The 17198-nt window shown below is 55.5% G+C and overlaps 1 protein-coding gene across 1 annotated transcript; it reads right to left on the bottom strand.

The window, feature by feature from the left end:
• Nucleotides 1–11257: 11257 nt before the first annotated feature.
• On the bottom strand, nt 11258–17053 carry LOC144737159 (tyrosine-protein kinase SRK3-like). Its single transcript, XM_078619876.1, has 4 exons — nt 16774–17053; nt 15170–15351; nt 14327–14483; nt 11258–13585 (listed from the first exon to the last, which is right to left on the bottom strand). Exons 1-4 carry the CDS (start codon nt 17021–17023, stop codon nt 13386–13388), a joined length of 789 nt encoding a protein of 262 aa, XP_078476002.1. The 5' UTR covers nt 17024–17053; the 3' UTR covers nt 11258–13385.
• Between the last annotated feature and the right edge of the window lie 145 nt (nt 17054–17198).

The following is a 17198-nucleotide window of genomic DNA, read 5'->3' as shown; positions in this document are numbered from 1 at the left end:
AAAGACACATACACAGACACACGGACACACACAGAGACACATACACACACACGGACACACATACAGACCCATACACACAGACACACGGACACACACGGAGACCCATACACACAGACACACGGATACACATACAGACCCATAAAGACACATAGTGATCCGTAGGGACAGATGCATATACATTCGACATATACAGAGACCCATAGACATACATAGAGACATCGACGCAACATTCATGTAGAAGCCATATATACACACATACTCACAGATGATGATGATCATCATCATAATCAACCTTTTCCTATTCACTGCACATTACTTTTCGCTCCATCTCCGTGGTGGTCGTCCTCATTGATGTGTTGTGCTACCTTTGGCTGCCACTCCAACACCAGGCTTGTCCATTGGTAGTCGTCCCGTCAGGCGACGTCCTCTTTGCGAGCACCTATTATGGTGACGTTGCAGCTGCTGCTGCTGATGATGACGACAAGATGCTGCAGCTGATGACGATAACGATGACAAAAATGATGAGATTGATGATGCTGCTGCTAGCTTAATGTTAATGGCTGTGCTGCTCGATGCTGATGATGCTGATGATGCTGCTCGATGCTGATGATGCTGATGATGCTGATGATACTGATGATGCTGATGATGCTGATGATGCTGGTGATGCTGATGATGCTGATGATGCTGATGATACTGATGATGCTGCTCGATGCTGATTATGCTGGTGATGCTGCTCGATGCTGATGATGCTGGTGATGCTGATGATGCTGGTGATGCTGATGATGTTGATGATGCTGATGATGCTGATGATGCTGATGATGCTGCTCATGCTGATGATGCTGATGATGCTGATGATGCTGGTGATGCTGATGATGCTGATGATGCTGATGATGTTGATGATGCTGATGATGCTGATGATGCTGATGATGTTGCTCATGCTGATGATGCTGATGATGCTGCTCGATGCTGATGATGCTGCTCGATGCTGATGATGCTGGTGATGCTGCTCGATGCTGATGATGCTGGTGATGCTGATGATGCTGGTGATGCTGATGATGTTGCTCATGCTGATGATACTGATGATGCTGCTCGATGCTGATGATGCTGCTCGATGCTGATGATGCTGATGATGCTGATGATGCTGATGATGCTGCTCGATGTTGATGATGCTGATGATGCTGATGATGCTGCTCGATGCTGATGATGCTGGTGATGCTGATGATGCTGATGATGCTGCTCGATGCTGATGATGCTGATGATGCTGCTCGATGCTGATTATGCTGATGATGCTGATGATGCTGCTCGATGCTGATGATGCTGGTGATGCTGATGATGCTGATGATGCTGCTCGATGCTGATGATGCTGATGATGCTGATGATGCTGCTCGATGCTGATGATGCTGATGATGCTGCTCGATGCTGATGATGCTGATGATGCTGCTCGATGCTGATGATGCTGATGATGCTGCTCGATGCTGATGATGCTGATGATGCTGCTCGATGCTGATGATGCTGGTGATGCTGCTCGATGCTGATGATGCTGATGATGCTGGTGATGCTGATGATGTTGCTCATGCTGATGATGCTGATGATGCTGCTCGATGCTGATGATGCTGACGATTGTAATTTGTGTTTAACGATGACCCCGTCGCTCGCGGCTGTTTGAGGTGAAATCGAAATCTCATCAGAGACCCCATGTTGCTTGCACGGACTGTTGGGGCGAGGCCTGTTGGCGAGCACCTATTAAGGCTCCAAGAGCGCTCAACGAGGTGGTGGGGCCAGAATCACGCCCGGCGGTCTTGATCTCCCGCAGTGCTGCTGAAGTTGAAGGCACCGCACGAGGTACTCGCCACGGAGGTCAGCCGCAGTTTGCAATGGAACGACGGTGACTGGTTCATTGTGCCATGTGTAGGGGTGTTAGAGAGAGAGCCCGTTATGCATGGCAGCCTATGGTAAACAAACACAGTAGGCGGGGCTACATGTGTGCACGAGCAGGTGCCCTCTGCGACGTCCGCGCCAGACACCCTGGGGGGTCGATTCGGTCATTATGATCCCCCGGGGCCCCACCCCTCAGGGAGGGGTTGGGTATAAAAGGGGAATGTATCGAAGGGCTCGAGAGGGTTGTGTTAGCTAAGAAGAGAAGACGGAAGACGTCCTAGATAGAGCCCTGGTCTCCCCCTGGCACGCCGTCCTTATCAGGACCGCGCAGGCTCGAGCCAGTGGCGTGGTACCAGAGCCAGAGCCAGTGCTGGTCTGGACTCTGGGTACCGGGCCCGACTGACCAGTGTCGGGCCAAGATAGCCTCCCCTAGCCCATTAGAGGAGGACTCAGAGGCAGGCTAGGGTTAGCCTAGAGGTGTGTCCTCAGATAGACGGGTGAGGGGGCCGATACCCCCTCAGTGTGTATGTCACAACGTGTGGTGTTAAATAAACAAGTGTGCCTCCAACTCCGGTGTGAACGAGTCATAAGCGTTACTACACATGTACTGATGACTGTGCCACCACTCCCCACAACGACCGTGATGTCAGCCGTACACACACAGAGTTTAGACACACACACAGAGTTTAGACAAACACACAGAGTTTAGACACACACACACACACAGTTTAGACACACACACACAGAGTCTAGACACACACACACACACACAGTTTAGACACACACACAGAGTCTAGACAAACACACACACAGAGTTTAGACACACACACAGACACAGAGTTAACACACACACACACAGTCTAGACAAACACACACACAGAGTTTAGACACACACACACAGAGTTTAGACACACACACACACAGAGTCTAGACACACACGCAGACAGAGTTTAGACACACACACAGAGTTTAGACACGCACACAGACAGAGTTTAGACACACACACACACAGTTTAGACAATCACACACACAGAGATTAGGCACACACACAGAGTCTAGACACACACACAGAGTTTAGACAAACACACACACAGAGACACGAAGATGCACGGATTCAGGAGAGGCGGGGAGAGGAGCCGCTCGCTCGGGACGAACCGGCCCGGGCGAGCACCGCGGCGAGGATGAGGGTGGCGAGGAGCCGCGGCCTCATCCCGGACCCCACGGGGGCGCAGGGGCCCGGCAGGGAGTTCCCACGAGGGGTCGAGGCAGGAGGTCCCTTCTTGCGGGGTCGTCGCGAAGGAGCGGTGCTGAGGAAGTCCGTCGACGGTGGAGGAGACGCGAGGACTCGTGGAGGTGATGGAGTTGAGGAGGAGGATGGAGACTCCGACTCGTGGATGATGAAGCGGCGACTGGACCCCGAGATTCACGAACCCCGCACACCCCCAACTGCCCCCTCTGTTGACGAAGTTTAATTAACGGGTGGCTCAGCCTGGGGCTCCCATCATTGATCACTGCGACCACCACTGCCACTCAGCTCGAGGTTTCATCTCGTCCTCGCCATTCTCTCTTCATCATCGTCGTCATGCTTCGCCTCGATTCAAAATCTCCCTCCTCTCATCATTCTCTCGCGGACAGATTTGCGAATGGAGTCTGCATCCCGTCACACGGCCCGCACATCCGTCAACAAGGGCAGTGTCCACCCACGTCCTAGTCAAGGCAGTGTCCACCCACGTCCTAGTCAAGGCCGTGTCCACCCACGTCCTAGTCAAGGCCTTGTCCACCCACGTCCTAGTCAAGGCAGTGTCCACCCACGTCCTAGTCAAGGCCGTGTCCACCCACGTCCTAGTCAAGGCAGTGTCCACCCACGTCCTAGTCAAGGCCGTGTCCACCCACGTCCTAGTCAAGGCTGTGTCCACCCACGTCCTAGTCAAGGCCGTGTCCACCCACGTCCTAGTCAAGGCAGTGTCCACCCACGTCCTAGTCAAGGCCGTGTCCACCCACGTCCTAGTCAAGGCAGTGTCCACCCACGTCCTAGTCAAGGCTGTGTCCACCCACGTCCTAGTCAAGGCCGTGTCCACCCACGTCCTAGTCAAGGCAGTGTCCACCCACGTCCTAGTCAAGGCCTTGTCCACCCACGTCCTAGTCAAGGCCGTGTCCACCCACGTCCTAGTCAAGGCCTTGTCCACCCACGTCCTAGTCAAGGCCGTGTCCACCCACGTCCTAGTCAAGGCCGTGTCCACCCACGTCCTAGTCAAGGCCTTGTCCACCCACGTCCTAGTCAAGGCAGTGTCCACCCACGTCCTAGTCAAGGCCGTGTCCACCCACGTCCTAGTCAAGGCCGTGTCCACCCACGTCCTAGTCAAGGCCGTGTCCACCCACGTCCTAGTCAAGGCCGTGTCCACCCACGTCCTAGTCAAGGCCTTGTCCACCCACGTCCTAGTCAAGGCAGTGTCCACCCACCTCCTAGTCAAGGCTGTGTCCACCCACGTCCTAGTCAAGGCCGTGTCCACCCACGTCCTAGTCAAGGCAGTGTCCACCCACGTCCTAGTCAAGGCCTTGTCCACCCACGTCCTAGTCAAGGCCGTGTCCACCCACGTCCTAGTCAAGGCCGTGTCCACCCACGTCCTAGTCAAGGCCTTGTCCACCCACGTCCTAGTCAAGGCCGTGTCCACCCACGTCCTAGTCAAGGCCGTGTCCACCCACGTCCTAGTCAAGGCCGTGTCCACCCACGTCCTAGTCAAGGCCTTGTCCACCCACGTCCTAGTCAAGGCCGTGTCCACCCACGTCCTAGTCAAGGCTGTGTCCACCCACGTCCTAGTCAAGGCCTTGTCCACCCACGTCCTAGTCAAGGCAGTGTCCACCCACGTCCTAGTCAAGGCCGTGTCCACCCACGTCCTAGTCAAGGCAGTGTCCACCCACGTCCTAGTCAAGGCCTTGTCCACCCACGTCCTAGTCAAGGCTGTGTCCACCCACGTCCTAGTCAAGGCCTTGTCCACCCACGTCCTAGTCAAGGCAGTGTCCACCCACGTCCTAGTCAAGGCCGTGTCCACCCACGTCCTAGTCAAGGCAGTGTCCACCCACGTCCTAGTCAAGGCTGTGTCCACCCACGTCCTAGTCAATGCCTTGTCCACCCACGTCCTAGTCAAGGCAGTGTCCACCCACGTCCTAGTCAAGGCCTTGTCCACCCACGTCCTAGTCAAGGCCTTGTCCACCCACGTCCTAGTCAAGGCCTTGTCCACCCACGTCCTAGTCAAGGCAGTGTCCACCCACGTCCTAGTCAAGGCTGTGTCCACCCACGTCCTAGTCAAGGCAGTGTCCACCCACGTCCTAGTCAAGGCCTTGTCCACCCACGTCCTAGTCAAGGCAGTGTCCACCCACGTCCTAGTCAAGGCCTTGTCCACCCACGTCCTAGTCAAGGCCTTGTCCACCCACGTCCTAGTCAAGGCTGTGTCCACCCACGTCCTAGTCAAGGCCTTGTCCACCCACGTCCTAGTCAAGGCCTTGTCCACCCACGTCCTAGTCAAGGCCGTGTCCACCCACGTCCTAGTCAAGGCCGTGTCCACCCACGTCCTAGTCAAGGCCGTGTCCACCCACGTCCTAGTCAAGGCAGTGTCCACCCACGTCCTAGTCAAGGCCTTGTCCACCCACGTCCTAGTCAAGGCAGTGTCCACCCACGTCCTAGTCAAGGCCGTGTCCACCCACGTCCTAGTCAAGGCAGTGTCCACCCACGTCCTAGTCAAGGCCGTGTCCACCCACGTCCTAGTCAAGGCCGTGTCCACCCACGTCCTAGTCAAGGCTGTGTCCACCCACGTCCTAGTCAAGGCCGTGTCCACCCACGTCCTAGTCAAGGCAGTGTCCACCCACGTCCTAGTCAAGGCCGTGTCCACCCACGTCCTAGTCAAGGCAGTGTCCACCCACGTCCTAGTCAAGGCTGTGCCCACCCACGTCCTAGTCAAGGCCGTGTCCACCCACGTCCTAGTCAAGGCAGTGTCCACCCACGTCCTAGTCAAGGCCTTGTCCACCCACGTCCTAGTCAAGGCCGTGTCCACCCACGTCCTAGTCAAGGCCTTGTCCACCCACGTCCTAGTCAAGGCCGTGTCCACCCACGTCCTAGTCAAGGCCGTGTCCACCCACGTCCTAGTCAAGGCCTTGTCCACCCACGTCCTAGTCAAGGCAGTGTCCACCCACGTCCTAGTCAAGGCCGTGTCCACCCACGTCCTAGTCAAGGCCGTGTCCACCCACGTCCTAGTCAAGGCCGTGTCCACCCACGTCCTAGTCAAGGCCTTGTCCACCCACGTCCTAGTCAAGGCCGTGTCCACCCACGTCCTAGTCAAGGCCGTGTCCACCCACGTCCTAGTCAAGGCCTTGTCCACCCACGTCCTAGTCAAGGCAGTGTCCACCCACGTCCTAGTCAAGGCCGTGTCCACCCACGTCCTAGTCAAGGCCGTGTCCACCCACGTCCTAGTCAAGGCCTTGTCCACCCACGTCCTAGTCAAGGCCGTGTCCACCCACGTCCTAGTCAAGGCCGTGTCCACCCACGTCCTAGTCAAGGCCTTGTCCACCCACGTCCTAGTCAAGGCAGTGTCCACCCACGTCCTCGTCAAGGCCGTGTCCACCCACGTCCTAGTCAAGGCCGTGTCCACCCACGTCCTAGTCAAGGCCGTGTCCACCCACGTCCTAGTCAAGGCCTTGTCCACCCACGTCCTAGTCAAGGCAGTGTCCACCCACGTCCTAGTCAAGGCTGTGTCCACCCACGTCCTAGTCAAGGCCGTGTCCACCCACGTCCTAGTCAAGGCAGTGTCCACCCACGTCCTAGTCAAGGCCTTGTCCACCCACGTCCTAGTCAAGGCCGTGTCCACCCACGTCCTAGTCAAGGCCGTGTCCACCCACGTCCTAGTCAAGGCCTTGTCCACCCACGTCCTAGTCAAGGCCGTGTCCACCCACGTCCTAGTCAAGGCCGTGTCCACCCACGTCCTAGTCAAGGCCGTGTCCACCCACGTCCTAGTCAAGGCCTTGTCCACCCACGTCCTAGTCAAGGCCGTGTCCACCCACGTCCTAGTCAAGGCTGTGTCCACCCACGTCCTAGTCAAGGCCTTGTCCACCCACGTCCTAGTCAAGGCAGTGTCCACCCACGTCCTAGTCAAGGCCGTGTCCACCCACGTCCTAGTCAAGGCAGTGTCCACCCACGTCCTAGTCAAGGCCTTGTCCACCCACGTCCTAGTCAAGGCAGTGTCCACCCACGTCCTAGTCAAGGCCGTGTCCACCCACGTCCTAGTCAAGGCAGTGTCCACCCACGTCCTAGTCAAGGCTGTGTCCACCCACGTCCTAGTCAATGCCTTGTCCACCCACGTCCTAGTCAAGGCAGTGTCCACCCACGTCCTAGTCAAGGCCTTGTCCACCCACGTCCTAGTCAAGGCCTTGTCCACCCACGTCCTAGTCAAGGCAGTGTCCACCCACGTCCTAGTCAAGGCTGTGTCCACCCACGTCCTAGTCAAGGCAGTGTCCACCCACGTCCTAGTCAAGGCCTTGTCCACCCACGTCCTAGTCAAGGCAGTGTCCACCCACGTCCTAGTCAAGGCCTTGTCCACCCACGTCCTAGTCAAGGCCTTGTCCACCCACGTCCTAGTCAAGGCTGTGTCCACCCACGTCCTAGTCAAGGCCTTGTCCACCCACGTCCTAGTCAAGGCCTTGTCCACCCACGTCCTAGTCAAGGCCGTGTCCACCCACGTCCTAGTCAAGGCCGTGTCCACCCACGTCCTAGTCAAGGCCGTGTCCACCCACGTCCTAGTCAAGGCAGTGTCCACCCACGTCCTAGTCAAGGCCGTGTCCACCCACGTCCTAGTCAAGGCCGTGTCCACCCACGTCCTAGTCAAGGCCGTGTCCACCCACGTCCTAGTCAAGGCTGTGTCCACCCACGTCCTAGTCAAGGCCTTGTCCACCCACGTCCTAGTCAAGGCCGTGTCCACCCACGTCCTAGTCAAGGCCTTGTCCACCCACGTCCTAGTCAAGGCCGTGTCCACCTACGTCCTAGTCAAGGCCGTGTCCACCCACGTCCTAGTCAAGGCAGTGTCCACCCACGTCCTAGTCAAGGCCTTGTCCACCCACGTCCTAGTCAAGGCCGTGTCCACCCACGTCCTAGTCAAGGCCGTGTCCACCCACGTCCTAGTCAAGGCCGTGTCCACCCACGTCCTAGTCAAGGCCTTGTCCACCCACGTCCTAGTCAAGGCCTTGTCCACCCACGTCCTAGTCAAGGCCTTGTCCACCCACGTCCTAGTCAAGGCAGTGTCCACCCACGTCCTAGTCAAGGCCTTGTCCACCCACGTCCTAGTCAAGGCCGTGTCCACCCACGTCCTAGTCAAGGCAGTGTCCACCCACGTCCTAGTCAAGGCCTTGTCCACCCACGTCCTAGTCAAGGCCGTGTCCACCCACGTCCTAGTCAAGGCCGTGTCCACCCACGTCCTAGTCAAGGCAGTGTCCACCCACGTCCTAGTCAAGGCCTTGTCCACCCACGTCCTAGTCAAGGCCTTGTCCACCCACGTCCTAGTCAAGGCCGTGTCCACCCACGTCCTAGTCAAGGCCTTGTCCACCCACGTCCTAGTCAAGGCAGTGTCCACCCACGTCCTAGTCAAGGCTGTGTCCACCCACGTCCTAGTCAAGGCCTTGTCCACCCACGTCCTAGTCAAGGCCTTGTCCACCCACGTCCTAGTCAAGGCTGTGTCCACCCACGTCCTAGTCAAGGCCTTGTCCACCCACGTCCTAGTCAAGGCCGTGTCCACCCACGTCCTAGTCAAGGCCGTGTCCACCCACGTCCTAGTCAAGGCTGTGTCCACCCACGTCCTAGTCAAGGCTGTGTCCACCCACGTCCTAGTCAAGGCAGTGTCCACCCACGTCCTAGTCAAGGCCGTGTCCACCCACGTCCTAGTCAAGGCCGTGTCCACCCACGTCCTAGTCAAGGCTGTGTCCACCCACGTCCTAGTCAAGGCAGTGTCCACCCACGTCCTAGTCAAGGCCGTGTCCACCCACGTCCTAGTCAAGGCAGTGTCCACTCACGTCCTAGTCAAGGCAGTGTCCACCCACGTCCTAGTCAAGGCTGTGTCCACCCACGTCCTAGTCAAGGCTGTGTCCACCCACGTCCTAGTCAAGGCAGTGTCCACCCACGTCCTAGTCAAGGCCGTGTCCACCCACGTCCTAGTCAAGGCAGTGTCCACCCACGTCCTAGTCAAGGCCTTGTCCACCCACGTCCTAGTCAAGGCCGTGTCCACCCACGTCCTAGTCAAGGCCGTGTCCACCCACGTCCTAGTCAAGGCCTTGTCCACCCACGTCCTAGTCAAGGCCGTGTCCACCCACGTCCTAGTCAAGGCAGTGTCCACCCACGTCCTAGTCAAGGCCTTGTCCACCCACGTCCTAGTCAAGGCAGTGTCCACCCACGTCCTAGTCAAGGCCAAGTGTGGATTGTTTCATGAAGGGTGGACTTGGCCCTGTGATATGAATGTGGAAGGATACATCTGGCGAAGTAGAACCAATCGGGTTGAGCACGCCGCATGTTTGCTTGGATGAGGCAGTCATCCAGCAGTGATATTCCCGCAGAGGCTGGATGCACACGTGATTGCTTTCGGCTCTGGGGACGGCGGTAGCGGTTCGTAGTGCAATGGTGAGCGCACTATGAACCTTGGCAACACAAGTTCGATTCCCGCTCACAACCGTGCAACACCATTGGCGAATATCTGAACCGGTTCAGGGCCTCCCCTTAGGTCGACTCAGCCTTAAATGAGTACTTGGTGCGGTGTGCATAATTGGGACCTGCATCCAGGGGTCTTGGCGGCCTATCGGATGGCTCCACACGCCTCCACGGGGCTCTCCCCTGTTTGTCTGATGTACGGGCGGGAGCAGGAGCTCCACATCGAGGCTCAACCGGGTAAAGCCTCCAAGACACGACGGGACGTCGCCGTGCCACTGCAGGTGACGCTCCAGTGGTTGTTGGAAGCACGTGCGGCGGCGAAGGAGAATGCCACTAAAACACAATTCGCTCACGAGGAGAATGTCGGGCGTCGCAAGCACGTGCTTCCTTGGGCAGTCGAGGAGAGGGTGATACTGTATTGCTCGCAGGTGCCGCTGCGAACAGCGCCAAAGTTGCACCGCCCGTGGCGAGGGCTGCTCTGAATTGTCGAGGTGAATCAGCCACAGTGCGTGCGAGTACAGGTGGGGCGTCGCCGTTGGTTTGTTCACCCATCACGCCTCAAACCATCGTCCATCCCGGCCCGATCATCTCATCTGCATGTCCTGTACGAACGGGGTCTGGAGTGTCCGACGTGCCAGGGCAGCCGTCCAAAGTAACTGTGCGACCCGACAAACGCATTGTGCCGCCCACAGAATGCCATCCTCCGAGTCGCAGGGGCCACCAGACTCCGCTACATGCGATGGACCGGCATCAAGGACCCGGTCGAAAGTTTATGGCTACGTTGATGGCTCTCCAAACCACGAAGATGGAATATCTTAATAATAATTGTCAGGATGTGTTTTGTTTGCATTCTGACCACGAGTTTTGTGGTAAATAAAGACATGATTCCTTGTAAAAGGTTTCAGTTTGGTGTTTTAACATCTTAACACACCTGTTTTGTTGCCAGAAAACAGGGGAAACCTATTCTCATCAACTATCTTTTCTCACGTCCAACCATTGTTGTGTTCCTTGCTGCGGTTGTTCATTCGTTGCGAGATGGCTGACACCACTCACTCGTCATGTTGTTGTTCTTCATTGCGAAAGTCGCGCGGCAGGTTCTCTTCGATGCGGATGTGTTTTGTCATTCTGCCCCAATTGTTGATATTTTATAAAGTTCTTCGTATTAGCTGGAATGGCTACATTTTAAGAGCAGGTGGGGTGGGGGGGGGTTATGACAGTAGAGTCAAACTATGGTGTGAGTGGACTAGTGGCCACGGGAGGTAATGCCAGGTGACAGAAGAGGCAGTGGAGTCAGCTGGTAGAGTGAGCGGTCGAGAACCGGCGAGAAGGTTCGGGAATGGGGGCGTGGCTTCGGGCCTGTTGCTGTGGAGTCTCCGCCTCTCTGAGTGTGAGCACGTAGCTCATGAATGAAGAATCCTTCCCAGGACAAGTGCGTCAGAGTCGTCCTGACACTAGTCACGAATTGGCACGTTCTGTTTGTGACAGACAATACTACATTGGCTGTCAGTTGGTGGCAGGTTTAATGACACATTTATATTTATCTGTTCCAATCCAAAATAACTTATATTATGGATATTGTTCGCAAAAGCCTACGTTTTAAGTTTTATTATAGATTAAAAAAGGATAATTGCCGCAATGAGTCATTGTTTTTTAAATTACTTCTTGTGTTAAGCATTCACACACACACACACCGATTCTCAATTAAATAGTCAACCGGTTATTTTATTGTTTTGCGAGTGGTGTAATACTAACCAAGATATGTCAGGAAGTAGGAAGTTGTGTTTCCGTGGTTATTACACATTGGTCCTACACTGCGATGTGGTGGAACACGTCCGTCTACCCATACACCAGGCCATCAAGAACCTTCCGCACCATCGTATGAGGTCGCTCAACCTTCGACAAAGTGAGTTCAACCCTGATGGTGCTCGGATGGCAGCAATGGACTTCCACAAGAAGTCACGAACACCTCTGGCTGCGATCTCCCGCATCGTCCAGTGTGCAAACCATGGCAGGAAAGCAAGCGCACGAGGGGGAAACGCTCTGTTCCACGCAGACGGATCAGCTGGAGTTCCCATTGTTGCTGTGCCTGGGGTATGGCACCTCGACGCCCACAGGACAGGAGTTTCACAGCATCTGTGTGGTGATCCACCAACCCTCGCTGCTGCTGCTGCTGCCTCCTCCACAACGCTGGGCACAGCTGCCTCAGCAGCGTAGCCACCACCACCACCATGGCCTCCCGGCTGTGGCTTGCAGTGTGTCACTTGAAGTCTGCCATGGACCTTCACTCCGTTCACAGGTTGTTTAATATCCTACCGCGCCATGAGTACGCATGACATAAGACACAGATTCATGATACATGTAAAACAATCGAAGCTAATAGAATACACTATTTACAATTAATTTAAATGTAGGCTTATTGGGTATTAATGACTATACAAATGAGCCAAATCGAGAAATAATACAAACGGGAGTAAACAATTATAGGAAAAAGTCACCGCATTTACAGACCCACATTTGTGCTAGTTCAACCAACCGCATGGGAGCGAATCGAATAAATATACATGGAACAGTACAAGCAAAACAGTACTATTGAAATGGTAATACAAGAAACAATACAAACGAGTCCGTAGAGAAACCGATAAGAGAGAGTCGCAACTGCGAATGGTTGGCAATCCGTGGGACGTCTGCTCGTGGCCAGAGCATGTGTGGAATTGCTGCGTGCCTGCATGGCCACTCGCAGGTGCAATCGAGTCACTCGCATACACAGCCAGGCCCACAGCAGTTGGTGGCCATGCCTGTCGATGGGCAGGAGAGGAGCGCATCTGCTGAAAGGGGTCATTGCGTGCGGTCCCCGATATCTCACAACAATAAGAACAAGAACGATGACCGCTCATGACGCTACGCCGCCCACACGGTCCCCGCTCATTCTCCCCAGATCCCAACGGGATATTTTGTAGTCGTCCACGCGTGGATCGCGATCGGCCACCGCAGCCGGAGAGTCTCTCGCGACAAGAACGGGTCCCCTGTGGTGCAGGGGGCAGCAGTGGCGTCCTCCAAATGCCGCCGTGAGTGCCGGGGTTGTGGCTGTGCCTGCTGCTTGATTCACTTCCTTACCAAGAGCCCCGATATTGCCATGAACATCCCCATTTAGCCCATTTTACAGCTTGTTTTAAATAATAAGAATGTATAATCGTTGATCTTTCGGGCAATCACCATTCTTCATAGCACATAAACCAACGTTATTATATTGTTTTAATATTCGACAATATTATTTCCCACCCTCCCTGCCACATGCGAGCAATGCTCGACAGCCGAACTGATGTTTTTAACTCTCAGAACTAAATTTTGACAAAATGTGAGTGAACAACCAAACTTAATCATGTTTGATGGTGTTGTTGTGCAATCATTAGTGATGGAGCTGAGACCAACTCACTATACTTGAGGACCTAGTTTAATCGCAACTCAGTGTGAGTCTGCGGGTCTCTACGTAGGTTTTTGGTCAAAGAGCTGAGACCATCAACTCACTGTACTTGGGAACCCAGTTTAGCTGCATGCAAGTGGCTGGCTGCCAGGATCAGAACCCGGGAGCTGAGCCGTCCCGGCCCGGCGCTCTGACCTCCGAGCCACATGTGGACTGAAGACGATTCGATCGCACGGGTGGCCGAGAACAAACACCGTGATCCCAAAACTCGATTCCCAGCAACATCGGCTCAATGCCTCCAACACGGCCATGACGACCCACCTGGCCACTCGTGAGTGCATAGTCCACGTGCAAGTTCCTGGTCGGACTCGAAGGGTTTTCTTTAAAGTCCCCCAGTTTCTGCGACGTTTAAAAGCCGCCCTTTTCACGCTGGTAAGCGAGCGAGACTCTGTGCAGCTCTGGCTTGAGGTCTGCAAAGGACGGCCTCTTCCTGTGCTCCGCGTGCCAGCACTTGAGAATGATCCGGTACACGGCGTCTGGGCAGCCTTCCGGCTTCTCCAGCCGGCCCCCTGTACAGACGAAGTACTGGACGTTCTGCATCGTCATCCCTAGAGACGCACGCACGGGTGGCAGTTAACAACGTGGTGGGCGGGGGGGGGGGCACGTGCCGAGTGGCGCCCTCCCGCCCGTCCCCTCCATCCTACGGCCCGATGTGCAGAACTTCAGGGGTTAGGGGGGGGGGGCTCTCTCCTGGAAGAGTCAGCAGAGATTTCATTAACAAATCGCTGTGTAGAATGAATGGCTACCGGTAGAAATCCACTACACGGTACCCGCTCATTGCTCTCGTAGAGAGAGGGGGGGACTCAGAGGAGCTAGGAGGAGCAACTGCAGACGAGGAACAGGGAGGTAGCAGCCACATGGTGGGGAGCCAGCGCCACGACAATTGCCCAAGCTCTGCGGTGCTATAGACATTAAGGTGATGACACCTTAGCGTGTGAGGCGGGCGGGGGGTGATAGGTTCATCAATTATCTCCCAGCCTGCGTGGGTGGGGCGGCCAAGTCCCCCCCCCCCTGATGAGGGAGAGGGAGAGGACCAGGTGACCACCGTGCCGCAGTGGTGTAGGGGACACGCGGGTGTTGGGACTTGGCCCAATAGGGTCCGGCTTTGGGCCCTGCATCGAGCAAAACGTCGGAGAACGTCCCGTGGTGACGACGTGCGGACAGACGCACCATCCCACTCGTCATCATCATCATCGTCTTTATTTCTTAAAAGCGTGTGTCTTATCAAAATATCTCAGAGCGCTTTACAAAAGCAATAAAATCAATAATGACAGCACTCACGCTCTCACCTGAGTATGGCATCGCCCCGAAGGTGAATATCTCGTAGAGGACCACGCCGAATGACCACACGTCGCACTCGCGCGTGTACACGCCGTGCTCCATGGTTTCCGGGGCGGTCCATGGGATGGGCACGTGCATGCCGTCCGCGATCTGGTAGTAATCACCCTGTGCAGACCGCGAGCGTTTCCATCCCTCGTGAGCCCCACCGTCGCGGACGCAGCGCCCGGCAGCGAGTACAGCAGCAATACATTCACACGTTTGCGCATCACGTGACAATTTTATGAATGTGACTGTTAGGTGGAGGAGGGCGTACAGCACCCAAAACATCCATTGCGAATCACAGACATTGCGATATACGTGCGGCAAACCACCGGGTTTTTTCCCCTATTTGGTGACTGGTAACGCAACCCTCGTCCACAGCTGGAGATCCCAGGTCGCACTGGCAAGCGCGGCGTGGCTGTGTAATGGTAGCTGGAGCCTGACAGAGATGGCTGCCAACTCACCACGTGGCACAACCATGTGGCCGAAATTGAGCCGGGAATGTAGGGTAGGAAAAGAGAGCGAGGTGGGCTACAAGGCCCCTGTGTGGTGCTGCTCACGCGTGGTTCACCTGTCGATGTGCAGACACCACACACAAGTGTTCATGACCGTTAACACCTTCATATAGAGAGGACTGCACAGCCTGGGCAATCGTTGGTGCTACCGCTCCTCATCTGTGGCTCCTCCTCCGAGTTGCCCTCCGTCTCTCTCCATGCGAGGGATGAGCGGGTACCGCGTGCGGCCGTGGTCGCATCGTCGCTTGATGACCATAGAGACACCCTCCCCCCACCCCCCGTCTCCAGCGCTCCCACCTTCAGGAAGTGGGCGAGCCCAAAGTCGGCCACCTTGCAGATGCCGGCGTCCCCCACGAGCACGTTGCGGGCCGCCAGGTCGCAGTGGATGTAGTTGTTGCTCTCCAGGTACTCCATGCCCGAGGCGACGCCATGCGCCATGAACAGCATGTCCGCCAGGCCCAGCTCCTGCCTGCATCGGCCTGTGTTGGCGGTGGCGGTGACGGTGGTGGCGGAGATGGCGGTGGCGGTGACGGTGGTGATGACGGTGGTGGTGGTGGAGATGGAGGCGGTGGTGGCGGTGATGGCGGTGGCAGTGATGGTGACGGTGGTAGTGGTGGCGGAGAGAGTATCGGTTATCTGATATAATGTTTACACACGTTTAGTATTCATGCCATTTTCATAGCACAGGGACATTATCAATCAGACTTTATCCTGGAAAAATCCGATGAGCTATGAAGCTCTTTTCACAGATGCCCAGTAGGAGCGGCCGTTCAACGTAAGGCGCTGTGCTTCACAGACAGGTACAGGTATCCATCAGGGCAGCGATGCTGCTCCTGCTGCTGCTGTGTGCGATCCCTACGAAGTAATTTGCAGGTGATTTTGTAGCATTTGAATGTTTTGTGGCTAACAACGGTAACATTGTTATACCTCTCAGCTACGAGTAGAAATTGCAGAGCCCATTGGAAACCCGTGGAGCACAGGGGGAGATCATACAAATGGCACACGCTCACACTCTGTCGCTCACACTCTGCATGCACACTCCACACACAGCAAGGCAGCTCGAGTCCGGAATCGAACCCAGGCGCCTTCTTGCTACGAGGCGCGTTGGTTGCCGCTGCCGCCGACAATGTTACAGCTTCAACCAGGAGCTTCAGCCAGATATTGCTGGAGAGAGGGAGGGAAAGAGCGAGGGAGGGAGAGAGTGGAGAGAGCGAGGGGAGATCAGAGAGAGAGAGGGAAGGGAGAGAGTGGGGAGAGTGAGGGGAGAGGGTAGAAGAGTTAGGAGAGAAAAGGCAGAGAGGGAAGGGAGAGTGGGGAGAGTGAGGATAGAGGTGGGAGAGTTAGGAGAGAAAAGAGAGAGAGGGAAGGGAGAGTGGGAGGGGTGAGTTTGAAGGGAGAGTGTGGAAAGTACGGGGACAGGAGGAGGACAAGAGAGTAAAGAGAGAGCGAGGGGAGAGAGGGAGGGGAGGGTTAGGAAAGGGTAGCGAGGGGGTGAATGAAAGACGTGAGATATGGAATGGAGAGAGAAGGAGGAGAGCAGAGCGTGAAATCTTTTGTGAAATCTTTCATTTAAAAAGGGGGGGGGCACATAAAGCAAAGCACTGAAAAAACTAAATGATGAACGAAGCAAAGTGCCGACTACACCGGGCATCTTCTTGTTTCCTCTGATCGTAAAAGGGAGAGAGAGGGAGGGAGGGAGAGAGCTTCACCCAGGTAAAGCTGGAGAGAGAGAGAGAGAGGGAGGGGGAGGGAGAGAGAGGGAGGGGGAGGGAGAGAGAGGGGGAGGGAGGGGGAGGGAGGGAGCTTCACCCAGGTAAAGCTGGAAAGAGAGGGGGAGGGAGAGGGAGGCGGAGGGAGGGGGAGGGAGGGGGAGGGAGGGGGAGGGAGGGAGAGAGCTTCACCCAGGTACAGCTGGAGGCTGCCGTTCGGAATGAGCTCTGTGACGATCCAGCAGGCGGAGCGGTCCTGGCAGATGGCGAAGATCTTGAGGACGTTCTCGTCCTTGAAAAGAGTCATCTTCTTCACCTCGCTCAGGAAATCCTTCGGGGTCGTGGCTGAAAGGGCAAAGTTCACAGTTGGCGTGTGCCGGTGCTCGTTTAGCCTCAATGGTGCCACTGTTTGTGAATCACCACCGCCGGGTGCGGATTTCATTGTTGGAATGCTCCTTGTCTCGGAAACGTGAATAAAGATTTTTTGTTTTTATTAAAATTATTGAAATAAAAAAACCTAAGGGATTGAAATGTTTGTACCATGCATGAAACTCTTTTTAAAGGTGAAAATGTTAAATGAGGTGAAAATGTTAAATGGCGTGAAAAAATATTCAACT

Source organism: Lampetra planeri, chromosome 65 (genome assembly GCF_965212315.1).
Source record: "Lampetra planeri chromosome 65, kcLamPlan1.2.h2, whole genome shotgun sequence".
Classification (NCBI taxonomy): Eukaryota; Metazoa; Chordata; class Hyperoartia; order Petromyzontiformes; family Petromyzontidae; genus Lampetra; species Lampetra planeri.
The sequence above is the reverse complement of the archived record's forward strand: the minus strand, read 5'-3'. Positions and strand labels throughout refer to the sequence as shown.

Excerpts from the sequence above, each read along its gene's own strand:
- LOC144737159 (XM_078619876.1), bottom strand. The coding sequence starts at position 17,023 with ATGAAATCCGCACCCGGCGGTGGTGATTCACAAACAGTGGCACCATTG. Across the intron at positions 15,352-16,773 it reads CAGCCTCCAGCTGTACCTGG|GCCGATGCAGGCAGGAGCTG; the intron begins GTGAAGCTCTCT and ends CCGCCAACACAG. Across the intron at positions 13,586-14,326 it reads CGGGGCGATGCCATACTCAG|GGATGACGATGCAGAACGTC; the intron begins GTGAGAGCGTGA and ends GTGCGTCTCTAG.